Source organism: Bidens hawaiensis, unplaced genomic scaffold, assembly GCF_021521415.1.
Source record: "Bidens hawaiensis isolate Kalapana, Puna unplaced genomic scaffold, B.hawaiensis_p1.1 tig00004105_1, whole genome shotgun sequence".
In the NCBI taxonomy this organism is placed as follows: Eukaryota; Viridiplantae; Streptophyta; class Magnoliopsida; order Asterales; family Asteraceae; genus Bidens; species Bidens hawaiensis.
In genome coordinates, this window is record NW_027491242.1 from 323,942 (window position 1) to 350,199 (window position 26,258).

Below are 26,258 nucleotides of genomic sequence, written 5' to 3' on the forward strand. Positions count from 1 at the left end.
TGTCTTTTATGCTGTCTCTTCTGTTATTATTTTTTTTGGAACGACTTTTTTATGTGTCACGTAGCACACTTTCAAAATTTGGAGAGTCCCGTTGTCTCACTCTTGCCACACCATGTTGTCTTAATCAGACCCACACTCGCTTCAGAATTTGACTTAAAACATTCCCCAAAAAACCATAGACTGTCAATTAAGGTTTCACATTCTCTCATGTAACCCAAGCCTCGTGTCAAAATTACTAATAGGGTTGTTATATACAAACACCACCCCCATTAACAACTCTATATGGTTAGTATATGAACTTGTATAGACCTCACATGACTAGCTAATGTAGGACTGTCAGCTTTTCTAGTCTATATGGGTCGTATAGCCTATATACGACAAAATGACAAAATTTTGCACATTTAAAGCTCATATAACCTTATACGTGACATATAGTCGCGTATAAATAATGCTCAACACACTTACCTTTCCCACCACACCCTCCAAAAACCCTAGCACCCGTTTCTTAAACCCTTATCATTATCTTCTTCAATGGAACACCAACACCAACAAGAAGCCACTAATAAATCCAACATAGTACTCATCCTAGACTACGGTTCACAATACACCCACTTAATCACCCGCCGCATCCGCTCACTATCCATCTTGTTAGGCGTTAGTCGGGTGGTGGGGTACAGACTAGTGATCAGTGGCGAAGCTTGGACGAGTTCGTTGGGGGGGTGCTTAAATTTTGGGGCAAAAACGGGTAAATTTACACTACCTATACAAATTTTCGGACGAAAAATGGTCAATTTACACTACTGCACGAAAAAAAAGGGTGGGGGGGCGGGCCCTAAAGAAGCTCGCCCATGCTAGTGATTAATACGGATTAGTTGGGATTAATCGGATTGAATTTGTATAGTTTTTTAAATGCTTAAGATATGTTGACTAGTGGTGTAAATGAGCTAAGCTGCTCTTGAGCTACTTGTGCTCGGCTTGTGAAAACTAGAATTAGGCTTAGCTTAAATAAGCTCAAGCACGAGCTTTTATTAAGGTTCATTTAATAAGCAAGCTTGAGCCTGAGGTTCCTATATCGAGTTCAAGTTGGCTTGCGAGACTAGACGAGCTTTTCATTTTACAATTTTTATTAATTTATTTATATAATAATTGTTTATATATATAATTATATAAACATGTGATAAAATCAATTAAATAATATATATTATACTATGTCTATATATAAATATTATAAATCTAAATGTTTATATATAAATCTAAATGCTTAAGATATTTTGACTAGGGGTGTAAACGAGCTAAGCTGTTTGTGAGCTACTTGGGATTGGTATGTTAAAAGCTAGAAGCGGGCTGAGCTTAAACGAGCTCAAGCTTGGGCTTTTATTAAGGCTCGTTTAATAAACGAGTTTGATCCCGAGTTTCATATATCGGGCTCAAGCTGGCCAGCGAGATTAAACTGGCTTTTCATTTATACAGTTTTTTTATATAGTAATATTTTTATACATGAAGTTATGAAAATATGATAAGATGATTTGAATATTATATTATATATACAATTATAATTTTAGATATAAATATTAGTAATTGTAAAATTATATAAATAAAATAATTGAGTAATCAATTAATAATAAACAAGCCGAGCCGAGCTCGAGCTTGACAAATAACTCACTAACCTAGTTCGAGCTTAAAAAATTACCGCTTTAAATGAGCTCGGGTTAAACTCGTTTACACCTCTAATTTTGACCGATTTTGACAAATTTTTACCGAAAATTGACCAATTTTGACTGACTTTGATTGGTGCCGATTAGGTGAAATCGGTTTTTGACCGGTTTTAGGGCTGATTATATGAGTTCTCTGTTTTGTTAATATGTTATTCTGTAATCTTCGGTGAATTGATTCAATTAGAATAGTATAAAGACTCAATTTTTGAATGTTATGAAGGTAACACATTCACCTAAAGGAATGGAAACATTACGCCATTTTCTTCTCGACATATGTGGAGTTGAAGCAGGTTGGAAAATGGAAGATGTAATGGAGGAAGAAATCAAAGTGATTAGAGGTATGGTGGGCCCTCAAGATCATGTTATTTGTGCATTATCCGGAGGCGTTGATTCAACCGTTGCAGCCACTCTTGTTCATAAAGCAATTGGAGAAAGACTTCACTGTATTTTTGTTGATAATGGTTTATTAAGGTGAGATTTTGATTTGCAATGTGTCGGTTTGATCGTGTTTTAGCTCAATCGGGTCAAATGGTCAACTCAAAAGATTTTGCTAAAATGGGACAAGTCAAAAGATTTTAGTTATTAATTTTTGATAAAGATTGAATCTTATGTGTCAGCTTGATAGTGTTTTAGCTCAAACGGGTCAAATGGTCAACTCAAAACGATTTTGCTAAAATTGGGCAAGTCAAAATATTTATTTTTATTAAGACTGAATCTTTATGTGTAAGTTTGATAAAAGTTTTAGCTCAAACGGGTCAAACGGTCAACACAAAAGATTTTGCTAAAATGGGTCAACTCAAAAGATTTTATTTGTTTTGATAAAGATTGAATCTTTGAGTGTCTGTTTAATAGTGTTTTAGCTCCAACAGGTCAAATGGTCAACTCAAAAGATTTTGCTAAAACGGGGCAAGCAAAAGTTTTTTTTTTGTTGATAAAGATTGAATCTTTATGTGTAAGTTTGATAGTGTTTTAGCTCAAACGAGTCAAATGGTCAACTTGAAAGATTTTGCTAAAATCAGGCTAGTCAAAAGATTTATTTTTTTGTAATAAAGATTGATTTTTTTTTTGTGTTTATAGATACAAGGAACAAGAAAGAGTGATGGAAACTTTTGAAAAAGATCTTCATCTTCCAGTTACTTGTGTTGATGCATCGGTGCGGTTTCTCAGCGAGTTAAAAGGGGTCACCGATCCCGAGAAAAAGAGGAAAATCATCGGGAAGGAGTTTATTTCAGTGTTTGATGCGTTTGCACACGAGTTAGAGCAAAAGTTGGGGAAAAAACCGACTTATCTGGTTCAAGGAACTTTGTATCCGGATGTAATTGAATCTTGCCCACCGCCCGGAAGTGGGAAGACTCACTCTCACACGATTAAAAGTCATCATAACGTTGGCGGGCTTCCTAAAGATATGAAGTTGAAACTCATCGAACCACTTAAACTTTTATTTAAAGACGAGGTTGAAATTTTTTTTTTATATATACTGTTTTTTTCTTTTAAAGTTATCATCTTTTAACGATTCGTTTATTGTTTTGAAGGTTCGTGAACTGGGTAAGATTTTAGACGTTCCCGTTTCATTTTTGAAACGTCACCCGTTTCCTGGGCCCGGGCTTGCTGTACGCATTCCCGGTGATGTCACTCAAGGAAACGCTTTGGATATCCTTCGCCAGGTAAGATTTAAGTTTAATAAAATTATAGCATAAGCTATTTTATGGTGACTTTTTTATTTTTATTTATTTATAAATTGAAAATTTAGGTGGATGAAATCTTTATTCAAGCAATTAAAGATGCTGGGATTTATGATGATATATGGCAAGCATTTGCGGTGTTTTTGCCTGTAAAAACAACTGGTGTTCAAGGAGATCAAAGGACTCATTCTAATGCGGTTGCACTTAGAGCCGTCACGAGTCAAGACGGCATGACTGCAGATTGGTAAGCTCCTTTGACTTTTCCGGTCAACCGTCAAAACTGATATAGGGGTGTAAACGAGCTGAATCCAAGCTCGTCTGGGCTCAAGCTTGGCTTGTTTTGAGCTATATTTTTAAAGCTTGAGCTGACTTGTGAGTAGTTTTTAAAGCTCGAGCTTGACTCGTTTGTTATTTATTAACTATTTTACTTGTATTTGTACTTATTCGTTTTATATCATGTATATATAACATAATATATAATATACTTATTTCTTAATTTTTTTATATACTAGTAAGTATTATAAATTTATATATTAAATATACTAAATAAAAATTATATAAGTTCTAGTCTTGTTTAGGCTCACGAGTCAGCTCAAGCTCGACAAATGAAGCTTGGGTTGTTTATTAAACAAGCTAATTTTAGGCTCGAGCTTGGCCTCGAGTTCGTGTAAGCTCAGCTTGATTCGAGCATTTAACGATTCGAGCTTAGCTTGTTTGTACTAAACTGACCAATAAAGTCTTCAACTTTTTAACTAATGCTTATAAATTTTTTAATAAAGACTTTTTAAAAGTCAAATCAAGACTGTTTTTTGTTGACTTTTTTTTTGGAACTTCAGGTATTATTTTGAGCATAAGTTCCTTGATGACGTGTCACGAAAGATTTGCAACAGTGTTCGTGGGGTCAACCGAGTGTGTCTTGACGTTACATCCAAGCCTCCATCAACAATCGAGTGGGAGTGAACGGACGAATTTATGCATATTTTTTGCAGCTTTTAGATTCTTGCTATAGGTAATGAAATTTGTATGAGACCCAAGTTATAACACTACTCTTTTATATAAACAATCATGTGTTTTCATGTTTGTTTGCTTTAGGTAATGAATTTTGTGTGATCTTAGATGTGTAGATTTGAGACAAAGATATAACACTTGTTGTGTGATTGGATATGATTGATAGTGAAATGATAATGTATATATACAAATTATGTACGCGGAGAGGAAAATGATAATGTACATAAACGTAAAAACTCAAAATAAATTTCGGGCAACAAAAATGTATGTTGTTACAAACACAATAATTTCAAAAACTTATTCTAGAAATCAATCGGACGTCTATGTAAATACCAACGTAAATGAACGTCCTCGAAAAGTTGCTAATCTACGCGAAAATTACATATTTTAACTCGAAAAATTGAACTCAATACCTATTACCAATCACTCTTTGAAGTGCTTGCCTGATCTTTGTGGTTGATGTTGTACAACTCGTTAACTGCAACGTACAAGTACGCAAAGCATTAAACAACATTGTATCATAATATGTACATCAATGGTTGTTTGACTAGTCAACCATACCTTAGACTCAATGGTTAATGTGAGGATCCCATCAATGGTAGAAGAATTAACAGAATAAGATTCCAAGTTTAGACTACTCAATGCATCAAACACTTGTACCATCATGTTATCTCGCCACCTACACCGTATATCTATCGTCACGTCTTTTTCTATTGCACTGACTGTGATACAGTCTGAAAAACATTCTTCTTGTAAATCTTTAAGATCACACGATGCTTTTCTTTTGTTGCAATAGCTATCACATGTCATTTCTTGCGTGTCATACGATTTGTTGGATTGTAACTTTTCAACTTTTCTCTCTAGAGTTTTTAAGTAATCGATAGTGTCATCAAGTAGAGACACTTTGTCAACCTATAACACATCATTGTAAAAAGTCAAAGTCAATGTCAAAGATTGATTGACATGATAATAATAATAACTACAGGATTGTGCTAAATGTACCCCACACACATTATTTTTACTGAATGTACCCTTGTTCCCCTACCCTTGTTCTATATTATTATTTTAATAATATAGAAAGAAAGTGTTTTGGGCCAATCCGACCCAATGTACACAAACAACCCGTTTTTCAACTGACACGAAGGTTGTGAGATATAAATTTACCTTTCCTCTAGACGTGACCAAGGCGCTTAAAACTGAAAACCTATGATCAATATTCTTCACATCATCATCTTCAAATCTCTTCATTTGATCAAGATCTTCATCAGGAGGCCAAAGTAAGCGGTTTTCGTGCATTTTCGGGACTTTATAAAGCACACTTTTTAACAAAAATTGTGAACAACTTCCATTTGATTCAATACCATCATAACTTTTCCAACTAACAAATGCAGACTCTTTTAAATCACAGTTTCTAAAATGATGTCCCAAAACCAATCTCGGGGTGTTCTTGAATATCCTCAAAAGAACACATTGATACCGATCATCATCATCGCTCCAAACATCTCCATGACCATTGGCACTGGCTAAGTTTTGAGATACACAGTCACTCGAACCCATGGAATAATTATTATGGTGAAAACTAATCTCTCCTTCTTCATCATCGTCTACAAACCGCCAACTTTGTTCTTGGTTTTGATCATATTCAAGAATGTTGTCAAGATTGTTGATAAAATGATCATCATGATCAAGCATGTTGGAACAACTTTCTCGAGGGAGTTCAAGAACCTTTTGAAGTGGAGCATCAAAGATTAAAGCTTTAATCTGTTTAACGATGCTTTCGTCTTCTAAAACCTTTTAAAAATATTTAGCATAATATTAGAAACTTAGTAATGTGGAAAAAGATTAAAAGTTATAATTTTTATTATTTTATACCTTCTCTGCTACACCGAACTCGACTATACCTTCTAAATATGGAAAGCATACTACGGTCTACACGACAAAAACAAAAAAAATAGTGAATTATGTTTTCTATATACGGAAATGATTTAAATGAGCAAAATTTGCATACCTGTATTGACGCGCTCTGAGGAAGACGGTAGCAATGCAAAAGCAAGATGTGTATTATATAGTTAGATTGAAAACAATATTTTGAGTAAGAAATATGACTTTAATGTAAAAAAAGATGCTTACTTTCGCTAAAAGAGAGCGGCTGAAAACGTTGCTATCTGCAAGGTTAGCATTGGACAACCAACTAGTTGTATTCTTTGCCATTGTTCTTCCTGGCAATCTAAATTAGATCAAGTTATTATTTTGTATCATGAATGCTTATTGTTTAACATGTTTTGACTTTTATATGGTCTCATCTTGATTTTGACTTTTGAAGGTACCAAAAAAAATGCATTTTTTGACCTTAAAATTGATTTATGTCAAGTCATGAATGTTAAACATATTTTGACTTCTATATGCTCTTAACTTTCATGATTTTGACTTTTGAAGGTACCAAAAAAATGCATTTTTTGACCTTAAAATTGATTTATGTTATACATGAATGTTTAACATGTTTTGACTTCTATGTGGTCTCATCTTTCTTGATTTTGACTTTTAATGGTACCAAAAAAATGCAATTTTTTTACCTTAAAATTGCCTTATGTTGAATCTTTTGAAACATATACATCTTACTATAAGAAACCTAAAACAAACTATACATTTTAAAACACATAAAATAGACAAATAACATTTGCTTACCCTTGACCATTAGTGAACTCAAATGTCATGCAAACCAAGAAATACCACTCGGCATCCGTGAGATCTTCAGGTGACAATGCAGTCGGGGGCCTTCGTGGTTGTGGTTCATAATGCTGCATCTCCGAAGCTGCTGAAAGTGATTCATAAAGCTGTCGTAACTGCGCAGTCCTTTGCAGTCCCATTTCATCATCCTCATCGTCTTCGTCTTCCGTTTCCTCTGCTTGTATTGTCTTCCTTGTTTTAATGTCTCCATTGTAGTAACCATCACACCATGTCAACACCCTAATTCAAATACTATTCATATATTATTCATATATGAAAAAGATTGTATTTTTTGACAAAAGATTGTTACTTGGTATGAAAAAGGTACCACCCATATAGCAAATAAAGAGAAAAAAGCATATTGAATTTTTGGTCAAGCATGTTACTAATCGAAAATCGGGTATATGTAGTTTTTTTGTACCCTCGGTTAATTGAACTGAACAATTCATATTTTCATATATTTCTAGCTTTTATACCTTCATTCATATATTTCATGACGGAACCGAACCAAAAATCGTCTGATCAAAATCGTTTATCTGTTTTTTTTTGTACCCTCGGTTAACCGACCCAAATATTAATATTTTTACATATTTCTAGCTTGTATACCACCATTCATATATATAATATTTTATGCCTCTGAGTCATGTATTTACACCTCCATTTCATTTATTTCAAAGCAAAAATTTTGGCCCAAGTTTGGTTTTGGTTATTAACCGACATAGATCAAACCGAAAACCAACTAACTGAATAAACCAAACTGATTAACCAAAAACCAGTTGGTTAATAAAATAGATTTGATAACTTCGGTTACTGTTGAGGCTAATAACCAAACCAAACCAAACCAAACCGAACCGAACTGAAAACCAAACTGTGCACATGCCTACTTTGTTATATAGAAATTTTACCAAATGTAACAGTTCCTTAAAAACCTAATATGGGAATCAATGTCTAACCTCAAAAGTTCAAATTTTTATCTATCTTTATAACTTAAAAGGCACATATTCACTCAATGACACATCAAAACAAGAATCTTTGGAGTTAAATCACAAGCAAAAGTGAAAACAAATTTTCTTGATTTCTCAAAACTCTCACAAAGTTGCATCATATGCTAAAAAGCTTGAATCTTGATGCATATTTATTTATAAACAATTTGTAAAAATCTAGAATTTTGGTACCCTTGTTTTGGTTGTGTTGAAGAAATGGACCAAAAGATTGCATAGCTCCAATGGATGGTTTTGACAGCCATAGCCAACTTTCTCCTTAAGGTTTCTTTTGCAGCCATAAAAATCAAGAAAACAAGGTTCAAGTTATAATCTTTTTTTTCAAAGAAAATGATGGGAATAATAATTTTAAAAGGTGGGGTTTAGTGGTTGAAGAAGAGTACAAAATCTTGGTGAAATAAAAGAGAAAATGAAGTGACAAGTGAAGTGAGTGCATTAGAGTGAGTGAGAGTAAGTACATTAAATGATTAATATGGCAGGTGTCATACTGTCAATGCTCAATGAACATAGCTTGGGGGGCTGCACAAAACAAATAAAAAGTTCAAGATTTGACCTTTAATTTTAAGGGAAAATTATCAAAATGACTCGTTAAAGGAGAGAGATTTTCATATTAACCTATCGTTTTGCTTAATTCCAGAAATAGTTCGTCCCGATTTATTTATGGCGATTAGATTTATGTGTCGGACAATGAATTCATCTGCCATGTGACTCTCAAATCTCATCTTCACGATGAGTTTAGATTCATCGTCACGTGTAAGGTTCTAGTTGGACGTTAAATCTCACGGTGAAGATGATTCAAGATGGGCCATTATTGATAATTTAATAAAAACGAGACATTTTTGGACACTCTATTCTAAAAGGGTTATTTTTGAGAATTTTCTCTTAATTATAATTATAAATAAATATCAACGGTTGGTGATGTATGCATGGTTGAGCCACGTCATTTTTTTATTATTTTAATTTAATTCTTTTAGGCTTACTAATTTATGTTTACGATTTAATGTTGATACTTGACACTGTTGAGATGTTTTCTTTTTAGTTTGTTGCGGTTTTTTTACTCTTTGTTTTACGTATGTTAATTTGTTTGGGCGTTAATGAAAAAAAATCTTTGTTTACTTTCAGTGCCGTAACCGATACCGACCGAATTCACGTCGACTCGCAAGCACATTGTGCGGGTTTTACCAACCGACTACATGTCGTTTTAAAATGTGTTTTATTTATCTTAAGCTAACTGATACCAACCGAATTCACATCGTTGGGGAGTTTTGTTACCTAGTTTAAATTAAAAATTAATTGTTCTATTTATCATAAGCTAACTGATATCGACCGAAATCAAAATGTTGGATGTTAATCAAGTTGGTTTACGAGTTATTTGGTTTATTCAAATAAACTTGACTAGACTGCTAAAATATCACAGAAAAAAAAGGTAAAACTACTTTTAGAATTTTAAATAAAATGATCTAATTACAATAAAAAGATAGCTAAGCAGGCAACAAGCTATGCTATCATCTTTTAAAATAATAATAAGGTATTTTCGAATTGTGACATATGATTGGTATATTCTTGGTACAATTTTCTTTTTACCTTCTAGAAGTCACTAATTAGGTTCATGAATAATAATAGATTGACAATGTAGGCAAGAAAAGAATAAAATATCAAATTATTAATTTTCTTAATTATTTTAATTTGTAATGAATTTAAAGAAAATCTTTTGTTGTTCTTATTTAAAAAAGTTATCTTTTTTTGTTATTAAATAATAAACACAACTTGACTCAACTATTACCATGAGTAATAGTGTAATTAATAGTGTATTACTTGAAGTGTTGTGATTTCAATTAAAATGATTTGTTAAAGTATCACGTATATAGTGTGACTTTAACTTACCTACTCTTTCATAATTTTGTAGCGGTTAGGTAAAATGTTACATGTTAAAATGAAAAAATAAAATAAAGAAAGAAAGTTGGGGGTGATTGATCAAAATAGTATACCCCACATCGTTATCAATATTCATGCCCATTAAGGGTTTGACAGAGGGTCCCTTGGAGCCCGTGTTAACGATGATGTAGTAGTGTTGGAGGCGTAAATAAATAACATGACATGATAGTAGTCGCTCACTAGTCACAACACATAGTATAAGATACAATATGTCGCCATAACTTGATATTAATATACAATATTATAAATAAAATATGTTGCCATAAATATTGACTCTCAAATGGGGCAAGGTAGCATTCTTGAAAGAAAGATGATATATGAAGGAGGCAATTGGTCCACATATTTAAGGGTGGTTAGAGTAGTAGTGGTTTAGGTTCATATAGGCTCAGGATAATGTTTGCTTTTAAATGAATCAGCATAATATGACAAAGAGGAAAAAAACAGTTTGGAAAGTTTTAAATGCACAATTAATTAGGATGTTAACTAGTGCAATTAGGTGTTTTATATGTTAATTAAACTGTGTTTTGATGATAGATGTTAAAAGGGTATGTTAAAGTGTTTTATATGTTAATTAAACTATGTTTGATGGTAGATGTTAAAAGGGTATATTAAAGTGTCACATAGGCATTTTAAGTAAATCACCCTTTGGCTTTAACTATTGGACTATATTATTATTATGGTTTGGTTTTTGAGTGCGGAGTGGCGGGGACGTTATACGAGCCTAGGCTGGCTCTTAAACCATGTAGTGTTTAGGGTTTTATACCCAACCCGGTTTAACTCAATATATTGTAAACGTTTATTAAATGAAATAATCAACCACCAAACCATACTCATAAACAAACCCTAGAAACCTAAGGTGGTAGGCTGACACTAATAATGCCTAATAATAATATAGTCTAATATTTACAATGACATAATAGTTTTAACTTAGGTTAGTTAAAATATTTATATAAAAGATTTATAAGATTTTGTTCTTCATAAAGCCCCTTACATGCACTCATCTTTTTTTGCTTCTGATCATTTGTTGCTGCTAAATTCTCAAGTGCCTACAAACAATCACCGTATCTACTCCCAAATCAGGTCACACCACCGTGACTCCACCTTCGTGAGATACTCGGTCGCCTTAAAACGCCGCAACAACCTTAATCTATTACGATAGAGTTGTTCCTCTAGTCAACACTCTCCGGTTTTCGTTTCGCAAATGAAGTATCAAGTTGAACCCACTTAGTCTTACATTCTTTTACACACTTTCTAACATGTTTTTTGAACATACAAAATATGCATAATCATTTCCTATTGTTTTGAAACAATTTAGTGGTTATTCCTAATCAATTTTCAATCTTAAAAATAGGTAAAAAATAATTACAGTATGTGGATGAAATGATGATTACAATGATATGAGCGTTCGATTGGAGAGTTGAGTGTGCTTGGAGTACTCGAAGAGTACTCATGGTAAAAATAAAGAAAAATAATTTTTGAATATTATATACATGTCAAATATATTAAGTTTACTAATATTTATAACAAAATAAATTAATATCAAGATATATAAGAGAAATATATTTTTAAATACTAAATTATTTAAAAATTACTAATAATTGATTAAAGAATGATATTCATTGTTTAATATTATAAATATACGAATTATGTTTTATTTTCTTAATTCAAATTTAGTCCAAGTTAACTTAGTAGATCTAATTATGACGGCTACTTTTAATATATTGCTCCAAACATACAATAATCGTCCTATAAACATATTGTGACAAACTTCATAGAATTATGGACAAACTTATGAAAAAGTCTAGAACTATGTCCATATAATCTTATAGAATTATGGGCAAACTTATTAGACGCCCAACTCCCTATTTATACATTCTTTCTGAAATGTGTACATCTTCCAGTCTAAAATTACACTCACTTTTATGCCTTTTAATAAATCGACTATTTGTTATAGCACGATCAACAAGCTTCTCAACTTTCTAGCACATCCTCTAACAAAGGATTTAGTAAACCCAGGTTGAAACATACTAAACACCGACAAGGCTCGAGACATTATCGCCTGCATTTAATTAATTAAGGACATTATTAGGTGAGGTATTTGTTAATTCTATGTAAAATTAATTATTTTATTTTTTTATATATTAAATTGTTTAAGAAGTTACTATTTAATTTATCTTATGTTTAACCAATTTAAAAGTTATACTTTTAAAATGACTTTATGTTTATGCAATGTTACTTATTTATTAATATTTATTATTAGGATCTATGAAAAATATCTTTTCACATAAAATTTCTTCTCATAATATCCCAACTTATCTCTGACCGCTTTTATGCCAATTTTTGTTTTTTTTATTGCAAATCGGTGTACTTTGGTCACATATGTATCATAAAGCATGCTTGAGATTGAATTTCAAAATAGTTTATTGACTTATTGGAATTTTAAAAAGTCAGGATTTATGGTTATTAGAAAACAATTTTTTAACATTTTCAAAAAATTAAAATAAGAAATATTTTTGTGATTGGCAAACACCTTTTTAACTTAATTTTTTTAAACCTATAAGCTCGTAAGTTGTTTTCAAACTCAATCTTAAACATACTCTTAATCTTCTACATTTGTTGTCTTTTTTTTTACAGTTTCGTGTGTTTAATGTACTTATCTAGTGTCGAATGTGAAACAAATGCAAGGCAAGGCTGAAATGCATTGAGCCAACCGGATGTCACGAGTCTATTACTTCATATAGATTTCGATTAAAGCCCCCAGTTCAAATGAAATGGTGAATAACGGCGTGTGAGGTGGGCGGAAAGTTGTATGATGTCGAAGTTGTGATGAAAGGTCCACGATTCATTGACAAATTTTACCTACAGTACACAAACTTCATTGAAAATATTGAGAGGTGTATTGATTCGATGATGAATAATGTGTAGTTGATTATATCCATAAGTAAGAAAATGATGATAAAGGGGGGGGGGGGGGGGGGGGGGAAACACAGGTAAAGAAATGCTACTATTGAAAAGAATGAAACCTGTTATTTTTTGTTTTATTTCTTCAATCTAGTTGCAATTGGTTCCAGTTATATCGTAAAAGATGTAAATAGAGTTATAAATTTCAAAATAAAGTTACAAGAGATGGAAATAGATATATAACAGGTAGAATAGTGGGTGCAAACTACAATTGACGATGCTACAAATGATGAAAAGGCCTATACACCTTAAAGAGATAATTTCCACCATCTCTCTAATGTTACCATGGAAGGCCTTAATTATTATAAGGGTGAGTTGTATAAGTTGGGAATTACAAGTATGTTAGAAACAACCCAGGAATTCTATGAATTAGTTACTAAACTTAATTATTAGTGATACAAAGCGAAAAGGCAACGAGTTGTGTGTGCTGAAGTTGTGATAAAATGCACTTGGTTCAGTGACAGAGTTGACCTACATGATATTCAAAAACCCCATCTCGGTGAAGATATGGAGAGTCGTATTGATGCGATGGTGGATGCAATACAACCATTTCTAAATTTAAGACAACGAAAATAGAGGAGGAAAGCACATTAAAGAAGATAGAAGTTGAAGAAGAGCTGGTGTGAAACAGGATTAAACCCTAATTTATGTCCTAATTATAAAAATATTGTTTCTTCGACTCAATTGATTATATTTTTTAAATAATATCTTTTTGGATGTTGTTTGGTCATTAGAAGTTTAGTTTTGTGCTAAGTTAAATGCTAATAATTAACTAGCTTTATGTGCATGCATATTTATCAATACAAATATGCATGGCACACCTTTCCAGTTTAAATATGTATTACATGTAACCTATGTGAATGAGGTTTGACATAATAAAAAAAAGGAGTTAAGGGCCTAAATCGTTCATGAGGTTTGGTTAATTATGTGATTTTCATCCAAATAGTATATTTTGTGCAACTGGACCATCGAGGTTTCCAATTTCTTGTCAATTACGTCCAAATCATTAACTCCGTTTAATCCACATAACTTTTTCTTTCTCCACTAATTACAATCACTCATACAAAACCCACACGCATATTTATAGAGAATAAATTGTGAATGCTTTATGTACAATGTCCTATGTACTGATGACAAACACAGGGATCACCAAAGCAATATCTCCGGCTTCAAGATCTTCACTTGCTCATGTCAAAGATGACATGAGTAATTAACTTCTTCTTTGAATAGCCGACAGTCATTTCGATGTGAAGCCAATTGAAGAGGTAGGTCCCCGCAAAGCCCAGTTGGACCCGCAAGACTCACCTTGAAGAGGTACATCTGCGCAAAAGACCAACTGGATCCGCAGGACCCACCATGCTCAGAGAGATGAAGACCTTACACGCAGTAAGCCAGCTGTTCCCGCAGGAAAGCCTCCCTTGGTACAGTACCCTGTCTGTCCCCGCAGCTGTGGGTACAAGCCAAGAAGGAAGGCTACCCGCACTAACAGTAAGGCTACACGCATAAGGCACTAACTCTTATACTTCAGCAATGTCACCTGAAGAAGGAATGAGCAGGGCGGGAATATTCCCGCCCAAAAGAGCCAGTCCGTACGCTTCTAGAAGATCTTTTGTACTATACCTACCAAGGTATGGACAAATAGACAAGATCTGACAAAAGCAACCCATGAACCAATCACAGGGTGACAACTCACGGACAATAGTACGAGGAGGAGCACGCTCCAGTACAAAATGTCACTATCAGCCGCTGCCTACCCACCAACTCCCATCGTGGCACGAATGTAGCCCATAGTTGGTGGAAAAGGAATATTATATACAGCTGGCCGTACCTGCTTGGAAACCTACCTTCGGCTATAAATACTCCAACACCTTGGAACGGTATCATCATCTTCTCTCGAGCTATTTCTCTCTATATACACTTATATTCATAGCAACCTAGTCTGATTCTCACGCCGGAGGGTGGTCACAAGGAGGAACCCCCCCTTCTCAGTGACGAGCTTACGGTGTCTGTTTTGCAGGTTGAGAAGAATAACCATCTTTGCCGGACCTAACCCTCGTGGGAAACATCTAATTAACCCAAAGATTATCCTTAATCTGTCGGGGTCATTTAGTGTTTCTTCATTGGCGCCATCCGTGCATTAAGCTAGAACTTTTCGTTTTCTCAGTTTTTTCAAACTTCTGGAAAGATGGTTAAGGTTACTCCGATGCCAAAGCCACCGTGTAACCAAGAAACTCCGGTAACCACAACCCCAGCTACTGGGGGGAACACCGGTGAATACACGATTGTTACGAACACTACCCCGGTTACCCAAGCCGGGGCAAGTGCAGTAAAAAATCCTCTCCTGGGATTCATTGATACCCAGTTGGGGAGACAACAGACGAGACTTCCCCGACAAACACTAGAACAAGTTAAAGCTTGGGCGGAAGCACGTCAGAAAGAATTCCAAGCCGAGTTGGACGAACGTTTACGTTCACTCCAACAGGCCAATGACCAATTCGGAAGCACTCGACAACAGCTCAACATGAGCAATGATTGCGAGTATGTGGATGAAGATTGGGAAGAATCTGACAGTGACGCAAACCCACGTCATAAGGCGAAAGGGAAGCGTAAAGAAATAAACTTCCACTCGAGAAGAAATTTCGAAAAAGCTTTCGAACCAAAGAACACGGGGGGTAACCCACGTGACTTCTCCAAAACTTTCAGACCAACTGTTGCGAATGCGGGAACGTCCAAATTTGCAAGGGACATTGCGGAAGCAATCGCTCCAAAGAGTGCCAAACAGATGTCCAACATAGGCACTTACGATGGTATATCTGACCCGGACGATCACATGAACAGATTTATAGGGGGAGGGCAACCGTCAGTAATTGGACGGAACCCACATGGTGTTACAAGTTCCAAATGATGCTCGTCGGAGCAGCCAGAGCGTGGTTTGATCGTCTACCGGTCCACCACATCTACGATTGGACGGACTTCCAGCACAAGTTCAGCCAGCACTTCAGTCAACAAAGAAAAAATACTGAAGAGCAATGGATGATCCTCAACTGCATCCGAGAGGAAGACGAATCTTTGCTAGACTTCATCACTCACTTCAACTCAAAGAAGCTAAGTCTGGGCACCATTAGCGAAGATCTTGTTCGCGCAGCTTTCATCCAAGGCGCTGAGTACCCAGAGCTCATCCGCACGTTGACAGGTAAAGACGGCATGCCATCCACGTGGGATGCCATCATGACGGCAGCTAAACGCTTTGCCAAAACGGAGAAGCAACTGGGTAGAAATCTTCCCCAGAGCACAAACCTCTACACTCAGAGAACAAGAGAAAATAACGTCCGTACCGCCCGACATAACAAAAAGAGGAAGCTTGGTATTTGGCAGTCAAGGGTTAACTTTGACACCTCATCCAGCTCTCGCCCTCTCTTAGGCGGAAGGGACAATATGCAGTCGTCGAACCGGAATCCCAGATGAACGCCACTCACCAAAAGCGTCACCGAGATATTTGCCACCGAGAAACTCCCATGGCCAAAGGCTCCAATAATCCGACAGCATCATAACGCTGATCAGAGCAAATCCTGTGACTTCCACGGGACAAAAGGCGACACCACTGAAGAATGCACATCCTTGAAGGATGTCGTCGAAACATTCGTCAAAGATGGGAAACTCACGCACCTCGTGGCGTCAATCAGAAACGGAGGGAGGAAAGACAATCGGTACAAGGGCAATGGATGGAAGCCCGTCGACATCAGCATTCACATGGTTCATGGCAACATCAGAGAAAGAAAACGACGAACAACAGAGCCAAGTGCATGGAAGGAAGCAGAAGTGCGCTTCCCGCGTGTGCCAGGGGGGGCCAACAAAGAAGGCCCCATAGTCATCAAAAGCCAGCTGGGGCACTACATCACCTCCCGCAGCCTTGCTGATAATGGCGCTTCATCAATGGTCATGTATAGGCAGTTCTTCGACAAGCTAGACGACGAAGACAAAGAGCGCCTAGAAACAGTTTACGCCTCGATGGAAGGGTTTGACGGCAGCACAAACACCCCCTTGGGAATCCTATCTTTCCTTGTCACTCTCACGGACGGGAAGTACTCCCGCACAGAAGACGTGGACTTCGTTGTAATGAGGAAGCCACACCACACATACGACATTCTCTTTGGGAGAGATGGGATGGCAAGATTTAATGCCGTGGTGTCTTCGGTCCATGGGATGATGGGATGGCCAACAGCCGAGGGCGTTGCTATGATCACGGGCATTCCCCAGGTATGCATCGCATCTGTCTCATCTAAACCCAAACCAAAATGGCTAAACCAACCACCTCTGAGCCAGAAGAATGGGCCTTCAATGGCAAATACCCTGACCAGGCCGTTACCATTGGCCCAACGATCACTAATCCCACACGCACCTTACTCAAACGCTTGTTGCAAAAAAATACCGACATCTTCGCGTGGACACCAGCTGACATGACTGGTGTACCTCGAAGTAAGGCTGAGCATAAGCTCAAGTGTGACCCGGCGTTTGCGCCGGTCATACAAAAGCGTCGCGTAATGGGTGCTAAGCAGGCTAACGCGTGTAGAACCCAAGTCAAGGAACTCATTGACGCATGCATCGTACGCGTTAGTAAATATCAAACATGGGTTGCAAATCCCGTCATGGTACCAAAATCCAACAAACAATGGCGCATGTGCATAGATTTCAAAGACCTAAACAAAGCATGCCCTAAGGATTGTTACCCGTTACCTGAAATTGACCTTAAGGTAGATTCATTAGCACCGTTTCGCCTTAAATGCTTCCTTGATGCGTATAAAGGGTACCATCAAATCCACATGGCTGTTGACGATCAGGATAAAACCGCATTTCGAACGCCCGATGGCACATTTTGTTACCAAATGATGCCATTCGGACTAAAGAACGCCGGATCCACATACCAACGCCTGATGGACAAAGAGTTTCATACCCAAATCGGGAGGAACTTGGAAGTTTACATGGATGACTTGGTCATCAAAAGCCTCGAGCTAGAGGCGATGTTGAAAGACATCGAAAAAACTTTCAACACGCTCAGAAAGATAAACATGAAGCTCAACCCGAGCAAGTGTTCCTTTGGGATGGAAGATGGGAAGTTCTTAGGAGTCATCGTTACCAAAGATGGCTTCAGAGCGAACCCTGACAAGGTTGAAGCCATTATGAAAATGGAATCACCTACTACCATCAAACAGGCTCAGACACTGAATGGACGACTAGTCGCACTCAACCGCTTTTTGGCAAACCATGCGGATAGGTCGTTCCCATTCGTGTCAACATTGAGAAATTGTTTGAAGAAAACGCACTTCCGCTGGACACCAGAAGCGGAAGCAGCTTTTCAAGAGATTCGGTCACGCTTGGTCGAACTCCCAACACTCACAGCACCAGAAGTGGGGGAGGAATTAATTCTCTACCTCTCCGCCACAGACAGAGCAACCGGGGCAGTCCTACTAGTAGAACGAAAGGGCATCCAGATGCTTATCTACTATGTAAGCCGCATCTTAACAGACGTGGAAACTCGGTACTCCACCCTGGAAAAATTAGTCTTAGCGCTTGTACAGGCTTCACGCAGGCTAAGACGATATTTCCAAGGCCACTCAATCACCATTCTCACCAACTTCAAACTTGAAAACATTCTTTGCAAACCCGAGTTGTCAGGGAGCCTAGCCAAATGGGCAATTGAGTTGGGAGAATACGCGATAAAGTACAAGCCAAGACCAGCCATAAAAGGCCAGGTCTTGGCCGACTTTATTGCAGAAGTCCCCGCTTCGCGGGAAAAAGAGTGCCAGGAAGAGGCTCAACCCTCTCCAGCACAAGACATTAACGATGTCTGGCGACTCTATACTGACGGAGCAGCCGATAACGAAGGTTCAGGCGCAGGGTTGAAACTAACTAACCCAGCAGGCCAAGAGTACACTTACGCTATTCGGCCGGATTTCCCAAGTACGAATAACGAAGCGGAGTACGAAGCATTCTTGGCCGGATTAAGAATTGCGCGTAAGATGGGGGTGAAAAACTTGAAAGCCCACGTGGATTCCATGCTAGTAGCCAACCAGATAAACGGGACGTACACGGCCGTGAACGACACAATGACCCTGTACCTCGCACAAGCAAAAACCCTTATGCGCGATTTCAACGATTGCAAAGTTGTGCACATCAAGCGAAGCGAAAACAAATCTGCGGATGCGTTAAGCAAGCTTGCATCGTTAGCCTTCACCCACTTGGGAAAGGACATCCGCGTTGAACTTCTTGGAGCACCATCAGTCCCGCACAAGGAAATTTGTGTCATCCAAACCGGCACGGAAACATGGATGACGCCAATCATAAATTACCTTGCGACGGGTGTATTACCAGAGTCAAAGACACATGCAAGAAAGATACGTTGTAAATCACTGAACTATCAACTTGTTGATGACATACTTTACAGGCGTAATTTTCTTGGCCCACTCCTCAGATGCGTTGACGACCAAGATGCCGACTACCTCCTAATGGAAGTACACGTAGGCATCTGTGGAGTACACGCAGGTCCACGCGCAGTTGTAGCTAAGCTAAACAACGCGGGATACTTTTGGCCGGGGATGCACACGTATGCGCTGGCCTACATCAGAAAATATAGGTCCTGCCAGCTCTACGCACCCAACACGCATCGCCCGAAGAACGAACTTGTTCCAGTCACGTATTCATGGCCATTCCAGAAGTGGGCCATCGATGTTACAGGCCCATTTCCCACAGCAGCAGGGAACGTTCAGTTCCTAATGGTAGCCATCGACTACTTCACCAAGTGGATAGAAGCAAAACCCCTAGCCCAAACAACCGCAAAACATATCAAAAATTTATTTGGGAATTTATTATTTGTCGTTTTGGACTTCCACAGAATTTGGTGAGCGATAACGGCACCAACTTTGCTGACCAGAAGATACAAAAGTGGCTGAAAGAGCTTCAAATCACCCACACCTTTCTCTCAGTGGCACACCCGCAGGGTAATGGTGAGGTGGAAAGAGCAAACAAGAGCATCGTCGACGGCATAAAGAAAAGACTCTTGGAGCATAGATCCGGCTGGGTGGACGAAGTTCCACATGTCCTTTGGGCAAACAGAACGCTGAAAAAAGCAAGCACGGGCGAAACCCCGTTCAGCCTCACCTATGGCACTGAAGCCATGGTTCCAATCGAGATTGGTCTACCCTCACCAAGAGTCATAACTCAACCAGAAGACAATGATGCGGAAAGACGGTTAGACCTTATGCTAACCGAAGAGCGCAGAGACTTAGCCGCAGGGCGCGAAGAGAACTACAAGCGACAAATGCAAAAGTACTACAACACGCGGGTGAAACTCTGCAACTTCAATGTCGGAGACTACATACTGCGTAACAACGAGGCTTCGAACCAGGAGCGCCCAGGAAAGCTGGCCCCGGTCTGGGAAGGGCCATACATTATTAAAGAAGTTCTGGGAAAGGGCGCATACCGGCTCGAAAGGCTCGATGGCACCCCCATCCCAAGAACATGGAATGGAGCTCAATTACGCAGATGCTACATGTAGATCAATTCCAAACTTGTAACGAACATGCCTAGAGCCACTTCTAATGGAAATGATTCTCCTTATCACATTGATGTTGATAGCCTTACCTTTATACTTATGAACCGACCACAATGACATGCTGGTATTCACCGCATAAATAAGTGAGGGAGGAAGTAAGTCGTTGCGTGTGGAAAGCGGCACAACCCGCATAAACACAAAAACAGTAAAAATTTCTAAGGGGAAGATGAGGAAAACCTTCACGCAGGTCATATATAGATGAAGTTTGGTCATCCTACTAAGTGAAAGTGCCGGCCCTACCCGCACAATCATGATAGAGGAAACAGAACATTAACCTATTATCTGACACGCGTCGAAAGGTTAACTTATTCAAAACACTTAGAAAATTGCTAAGTTAAACTAAAATATGCATGAGCAAATCATATAATGTTTACAAGGCAAGACATTAACCAAACATTTATATTCACGATAAAAGCTGTTCAAACATTACAAAATGGCTAAGGTATCTACCCGCCTACAAAAAATGCTAGTCTATCCTAACGGCTTGGAGGAATCTCAAGATTCAGGCTTCGGGACCACTCCCTTCAAATCCGCTTGAACCCGCACCATCAGTTGGCTGCGGCTGTTCAAGGAAAGCTTTGAGAACAGCTAGCCCGTCGTCAGCAGCAGCAACTTCATTAACCTTCTCCACAACCGGATGAGAGAAAGCAGCATACTGGTTCACAGCTTGGTCATAGGCAGCCTCAGTATCAACATCGTGTAAAGGAAATTTGGAAGGCGAGATGCCTTTCTCTGTAAATCCTAGGCCAAGTAAGAAACCAGCTTTCTCTCCATCCTCATGAGAAGCGTTGAGGGTTGCGCTCATGGCATCATCATTGGATGTGTTCGCGAAAATCCGATGCACAACCTAAAAAAAAAAAAAAACTTTTCTAAGTATAAAGAAAAAGAGCAAAAAGCAAAGAATTGTGGAGCTATGCGTACCTGCGGCAACGCTTCTCGTAGAAGCCAATCGTTGTTGGACAAGGACTCTTGAAGGGTAGCTTGAGCTTGATCGCGTGCGCGTTCGGCCTCATTCTTATTAAGGTTGGCAAGCAACACTTCCTTGGCAGCAGCCTCTTCAACGCCTATAAGCTTGCGCTCAGTGCGATCAAGCACACCCCTCTGATACAAGAGCTCCTGTAGCTTCTTGGCGTCCTCCAAAGCCAAAGCCTCATGAGCCTGCTGAAGCTTCTCCAGTTTGGCTTTCAGTTCTTCATTCTCAGCGCGTAGAGGCTCAGCAACGGCTTAAGCTTTTGTGGCCCTTTCAGTGGCATTACGCGCCGTTTCCTTAGCCAACCTAAGTTGTTCATTAACAACTTGAGTAGCCTTGGAACGGGCTTCATGCCTAGCTTGCATTTCGGCCTCAAGATCCTTAAAGGCCTTCTCTTTCTCAGCAGCGGTGGCGGCAAGCCTCTTGTTCTCTTCTCTCAGCGATCGCACCTGAGCCCCCTCCAAGCTACGCGCAGTCCTTAACTTATCGTTTTCACGACAAAGTAATTCGACACGCGGCTGCATCCGGGCAAGTAGAATTCGGAGCTCGGTGGACAACCTACCTTCCTGGTAGCTAACCATTGCCTCCCCCAATGCACCACTTGGAGCGGCATGGCGCGTCCAGTCGACGCAGTCTGCGGCCGTCCTGAGAGTTGTTCCTCGGCGTATATTCCACCTTGGAGCATAAACCTCATTAGAATCCGAAACTGCGAAAACAGAAAACAGTTAGGAAAAAATGACAAGGATGGATAACAGGCCAAAGTAACCCCACGCACCTGTAGGGTCGATAACAGGCCGATAGCCGCTTAACCCATCACCCGAACCTAAAGGATATCCATCCAAGAGGTCAAGGAGATGGGAAGGAGGCAAAGATTGGACCCCCTCATCAACAGAGGTAAGTCTAGAGGTCCCAACTCTAAACATACCTAAAGAACCGGCCAAGGACGAAGTAGTCGTTGACGCCGAATGTGACACTGTAGAAGCCACTGAGGTAGAGACCATCGGAGATGAACTCATTTGAGATGAACTCATAACCGTGGTAGCCGCTGCAGATGAGCTCACAGAAAAAGTCACCGCCGGTCCGGTGAATGATGTAGTAAATATGGTACTGACGGCCGGCGAAGAAGTTGAACTGCTCAACGCAGCAACGAAAGTGGACGCCATCGTCGGCACAGCAGCCATGACAGACGACGTCATAACCGGAACAGTTGCTTTAACAGTATAAGCAACTGAACCAGTACCAGAAACAGGCGCAGCCGTCTGGGTCATCGCCTCGGATAGGTTGACCAAACCTATCGTCGTGGGTCCCGAACCACTTCCACCCGCACCGCTCTCCTCAAAAACAGATAAGTCCACTCCTGCATAAAGAAAAACCAAAGATATAAAAAACAAAGGCGGAAGGAAATGCGGAAAAGATACACAATATACTTACTGGTTTTCTTAATCTTGAAAGCCCTGACAGGCGGAGATGGACCCGATGAAACTGGCCTCTTCACGCCAGTTACCTTCGCAACGCTTGGCGGCTCGGAAGTGACAGCCGTTGTCTCAACCTCTGAGACAATGGTCTCGTCACCACCACCAAGGTTCCTCGCCGCCTCCTCACTCTCAGTCTCGGAATCAGACTGATCCCCCAAGTCAACGAAGGGAGCAACCTTCGTTTTGCCCTTCACGCCAGCCGCCTTCTTTTTCCTCACAATAAAAGACCCATCTGCGGATCCCTCATCAGAAGATGACAAGATCAGAGGAATTCCAGCAGAAGTTTGAGCATGAAGAAGACAAGGATTAAAGAACTCCTTACCTGGCCGAGTGGCGCTTAAAATGTCATGGCCTGGCGGGTAGACCTCTACGAACCTATCCGCAGTCCTCTCCAAAATGGGCAACTCGTTCTCATCAAGATCACGAGTACCCAACCGCGCTGGACCACCAGTCTCCCGCAGGTACAAGAGCGACTGTAAGTTGTTCCCTTCTGAAATAAAAACGATAAAAATGTTAAGAGGGAAAACCCTAAACCAACACAAAAGACGGGGCGTACCAAAAGGAAGATAGTTCAAACCGTATTCAAGAACAATGGGTATTTGCGGCGTCCCGGATGAGTGGTGTCCTTCCACACGCGACTCATCCCAAGCATGACCATCCCAGACTCCGCGAAGCGATATACAGGAGTCTGAATCTGGGAAATCTTGGTGAACCATTCCGTCTCCTGGTAATTGGAAGCCGGAAGGTTAGGGAGTGCCCTCCCATTCTTGAACGTCATCGCGATGGGAACGACACGAGCGGAAATGAAGAAAAACTCGCGCTTCCAAGAACGAAGACTACGCTCACTAGCACAGATCTTTAAACCCTTGATCCGAGTGACAAGGGTATACCAACCCTGGACGCACCTCTAGGTATAGAAGGTCATCAGGCGGTCTACTCGAGGCTCGATATCCAAAATACGGCACACCCATTCGAAATGGCGAACTTTAGCAATTGCCATTGGGTGCACCTCCGTCAAATGAACACCGTGTTTCTCCAAAACACGGTATACGAACTTCGTTAATGGGAATCTTAGATTCCCATATATGAAGAACGAGCGTAAACCCCTATCTTGCCCTTAGGGGCATCGTACACCGTCTGGTTGGCCTCCGGAAACTCCGGCTCATAGGGCTCCAACATGAATTTCTTGACGATGTAATGGTATACATCGACAGAAAGAGTACACTGACACTCGCCAGCAGTACTCTTATCGTCCTTATCGGACGTGGACGCCGGGTTTTCGGGGTAAACGTCGGACTCCTCGACGTTAACCTCTGGGTCATGAGAAGAAGACATTTTTTAAATGTTGAGGAAAGAAAGCGGTTTCAGGAGAATGCTCGCCGGAAAAGATGAGTATTCGCCGGAAATCGCTTAAAAGGAAAAGGAGAGTGAAGTGAAGATAATAGACGAAATACACCCTCTCCCCCTTATATACTCATCGCAATGAATGCGATGAATTTAATGCGGATGAGAGAGAAAGCGCAGGCGCAATGACACGGCGACACGTGTGGATAAAGCAAGCTGGCAACAGGTGTAGGAATGGCGCGTGTCATGAAACTTGCGCCCACGCGCCTGAAAAAGCGTCCTGATTGACCACATGCTGTCACGTCGTCATAACTTCCTGCACATCCTGAAACCGTCAGAAGACGCCAACGTCCCTTCAACCGTTTGGACTGTCCTTATCCTTTCACCAACTCTCTGAATTTCAAAAAGATTCAAAAATAAGAGGGAATATACCCCCTTACCTTGGAAAGCAAGAAACCATAAGACAAGTGCGGGTACAGTGTCAAGGCGAAACCCTTCACATACTTAGCACTTGCAGGGAATTGAAACCAAGAAGATCGATCTTATGGGCCATGCTTGCGGAAAGAGAAATAACACCCCCGCATGGCGGGAACGTTGAGAACTAGATTGTTTGAAGCTTCAAGGTGGAATTGGTTGTTTAACATAACTGATCACTATGTCTAAAACTACCAAAACCTCGTGGAGAATTTACACAAGTGAAACTCAACGCTCCCGACTTGCGAAGAGGTTACACATCTACCCGCATCATACCCAAAGATCAGGCAGAAAAGTCGGGAATTTTCTGCAAGTGACATTAGGAAAACCGCGGGAAGAATCCCCACGGAGAACCTTAAAAAACGAAAACCCCTATTTAAAGCCCCTTGCTTAAAGTCCAAAAGTTCCCCTCACTTATTAACAATTCATGAGAAGAACAATGGACTGGGGGGACTTGAAGAGGTAGGTCCCCGCAAAGCCCAGTTGGACCCGCAAGACTCACCTTGAAGAGGTACATCTGCGCAAAAGACCAACTGGATCCGCAGAACCCACCATGCTCAGAGAGATGAAGACCTTACACGCAGTAAGCCAGCTGTTCCCGCAGGAAAGCCTCCCTTGGTACAGTACCCTGCCTGTCCCCGCAGCTGTGGGTACAAGCCAAGAAGGAAGGCTACCCGCACTAACAGTAAGGCTACACGCATAAGGCACTAACTCTTATACTTCAGCAATGTCACCTGAAGAAGGAATGAGCAGGGCGGGAATATTCCCGCCCAAAAGAGCCAGTCCGTACGCTTCTAGAAGATCTTTTGTACTATACCTACCAAGGTATGGACAAATAGACAAGATCTGACAAAAGCAACCCATGAACCAATCACAGGGTGACAGCTCACGGACAATAGTACGAGGAGGAGCACGCTCCAGTACAAAATGTCACTATCAGCCGCTGCCTACCCACCAACTCCCATCGTGGCACGAACGTAGCCCATAGTTGGTGGAAAAGGAATATTATATACAGCTGGCCGTACCTGCTTGGAAACCTACCTTCGGCTATAAATACTCCAACACCTTGGAACGGTATCATCATCTTCCCTCTAGCTATTTCTCTCTATATACACTTATATTCAGAGCAACCTAGTCTGATTCTCACGTCGGAGGGTGGTCACAAGGAGGAACCCCCCTTCTCAGTGACGAGCTTACGGTGTCTGTTTTGCAGGTTGAGAAGAATAACCATCTTTGCCGGACCTAACCCTCGTGGGAAACATCTACTTAACTCTAAGATTATCCTTAATCTGTCGGGGTCATTTAGTGTTTCTTCACCAATTCTTGGATTACTCTGCATGCTTAAAAGAGGAATGCC

The 26,258-nt window shown here is 39.7% G+C and overlaps 2 protein-coding genes across 2 annotated transcripts; one reads left to right on the top strand and one right to left on the bottom strand.

The window, feature by feature from the left end:
- Positions 1-1,844: 1,844 nt before the first annotated feature.
- On the top strand, positions 1,845-4,459 carry LOC143625478 (uncharacterized). The gene is made up of 5 exons (XM_077095791.1): positions 1,845-2,186; positions 2,793-3,168; positions 3,248-3,379; positions 3,466-3,641; positions 4,234-4,459. Exons 1-5 carry the CDS (start codon positions 1,930-1,932, stop codon positions 4,355-4,357), a joined length of 1,065 nt encoding a protein of 354 aa, XP_076951906.1. The 5' UTR covers positions 1,845-1,929; the 3' UTR covers positions 4,358-4,459.
- A 254-nt stretch (positions 4,460-4,713) lies between these two features.
- Positions 4,714-8,583, bottom strand: LOC143625389 (transcription factor EGL1-like). Its single transcript, XM_077095726.1, has 8 exons — positions 8,308-8,583; positions 7,091-7,372; positions 6,536-6,632; positions 6,414-6,428; positions 6,278-6,334; positions 5,570-6,196; positions 4,967-5,317; positions 4,714-4,883 (listed from the first exon to the last, which is right to left on the bottom strand). Exons 1-8 carry the CDS (start codon positions 8,412-8,414, stop codon positions 4,812-4,814), a joined length of 1,608 nt encoding a protein of 535 aa, XP_076951841.1. The 5' UTR covers positions 8,415-8,583; the 3' UTR covers positions 4,714-4,811.
- Between the last annotated feature and the right edge of the window lie 17,675 nt (positions 8,584-26,258).

Excerpts from the sequence above, each read along its gene's own strand:
- LOC143625478 (XM_077095791.1), top strand. The coding sequence starts at position 1,930 with ATGAAGGTAACACATTCACCTAAAGGAATGGAAACATTACGCCATTTT. Across the intron at positions 3,169-3,247 it reads AACTTTTATTTAAAGACGAG|GTTCGTGAACTGGGTAAGAT; the intron begins GTTGAAATTTTT and ends ATTGTTTTGAAG. Across the intron at positions 3,642-4,233 it reads GACGGCATGACTGCAGATTG|GTATTATTTTGAGCATAAGT; the intron begins GTAAGCTCCTTT and ends TTGGAACTTCAG.
- LOC143625389 (XM_077095726.1), bottom strand. The coding sequence starts at position 8,414 with ATGGCTGCAAAAGAAACCTTAAGGAGAAAGTTGGCTATGGCTGTCAAA. Across the intron at positions 6,197-6,277 it reads AGTTCGGTGTAGCAGAGAAG|GTTTTAGAAGACGAAAGCAT; the intron begins GTATAAAATAAT and ends TATTTTTAAAAG. Across the intron at positions 4,884-4,966 it reads CATTAACCATTGAGTCTAAG|TTAACGAGTTGTACAACATC; the intron begins GTATGGTTGACT and ends TGTACGTTGCAG.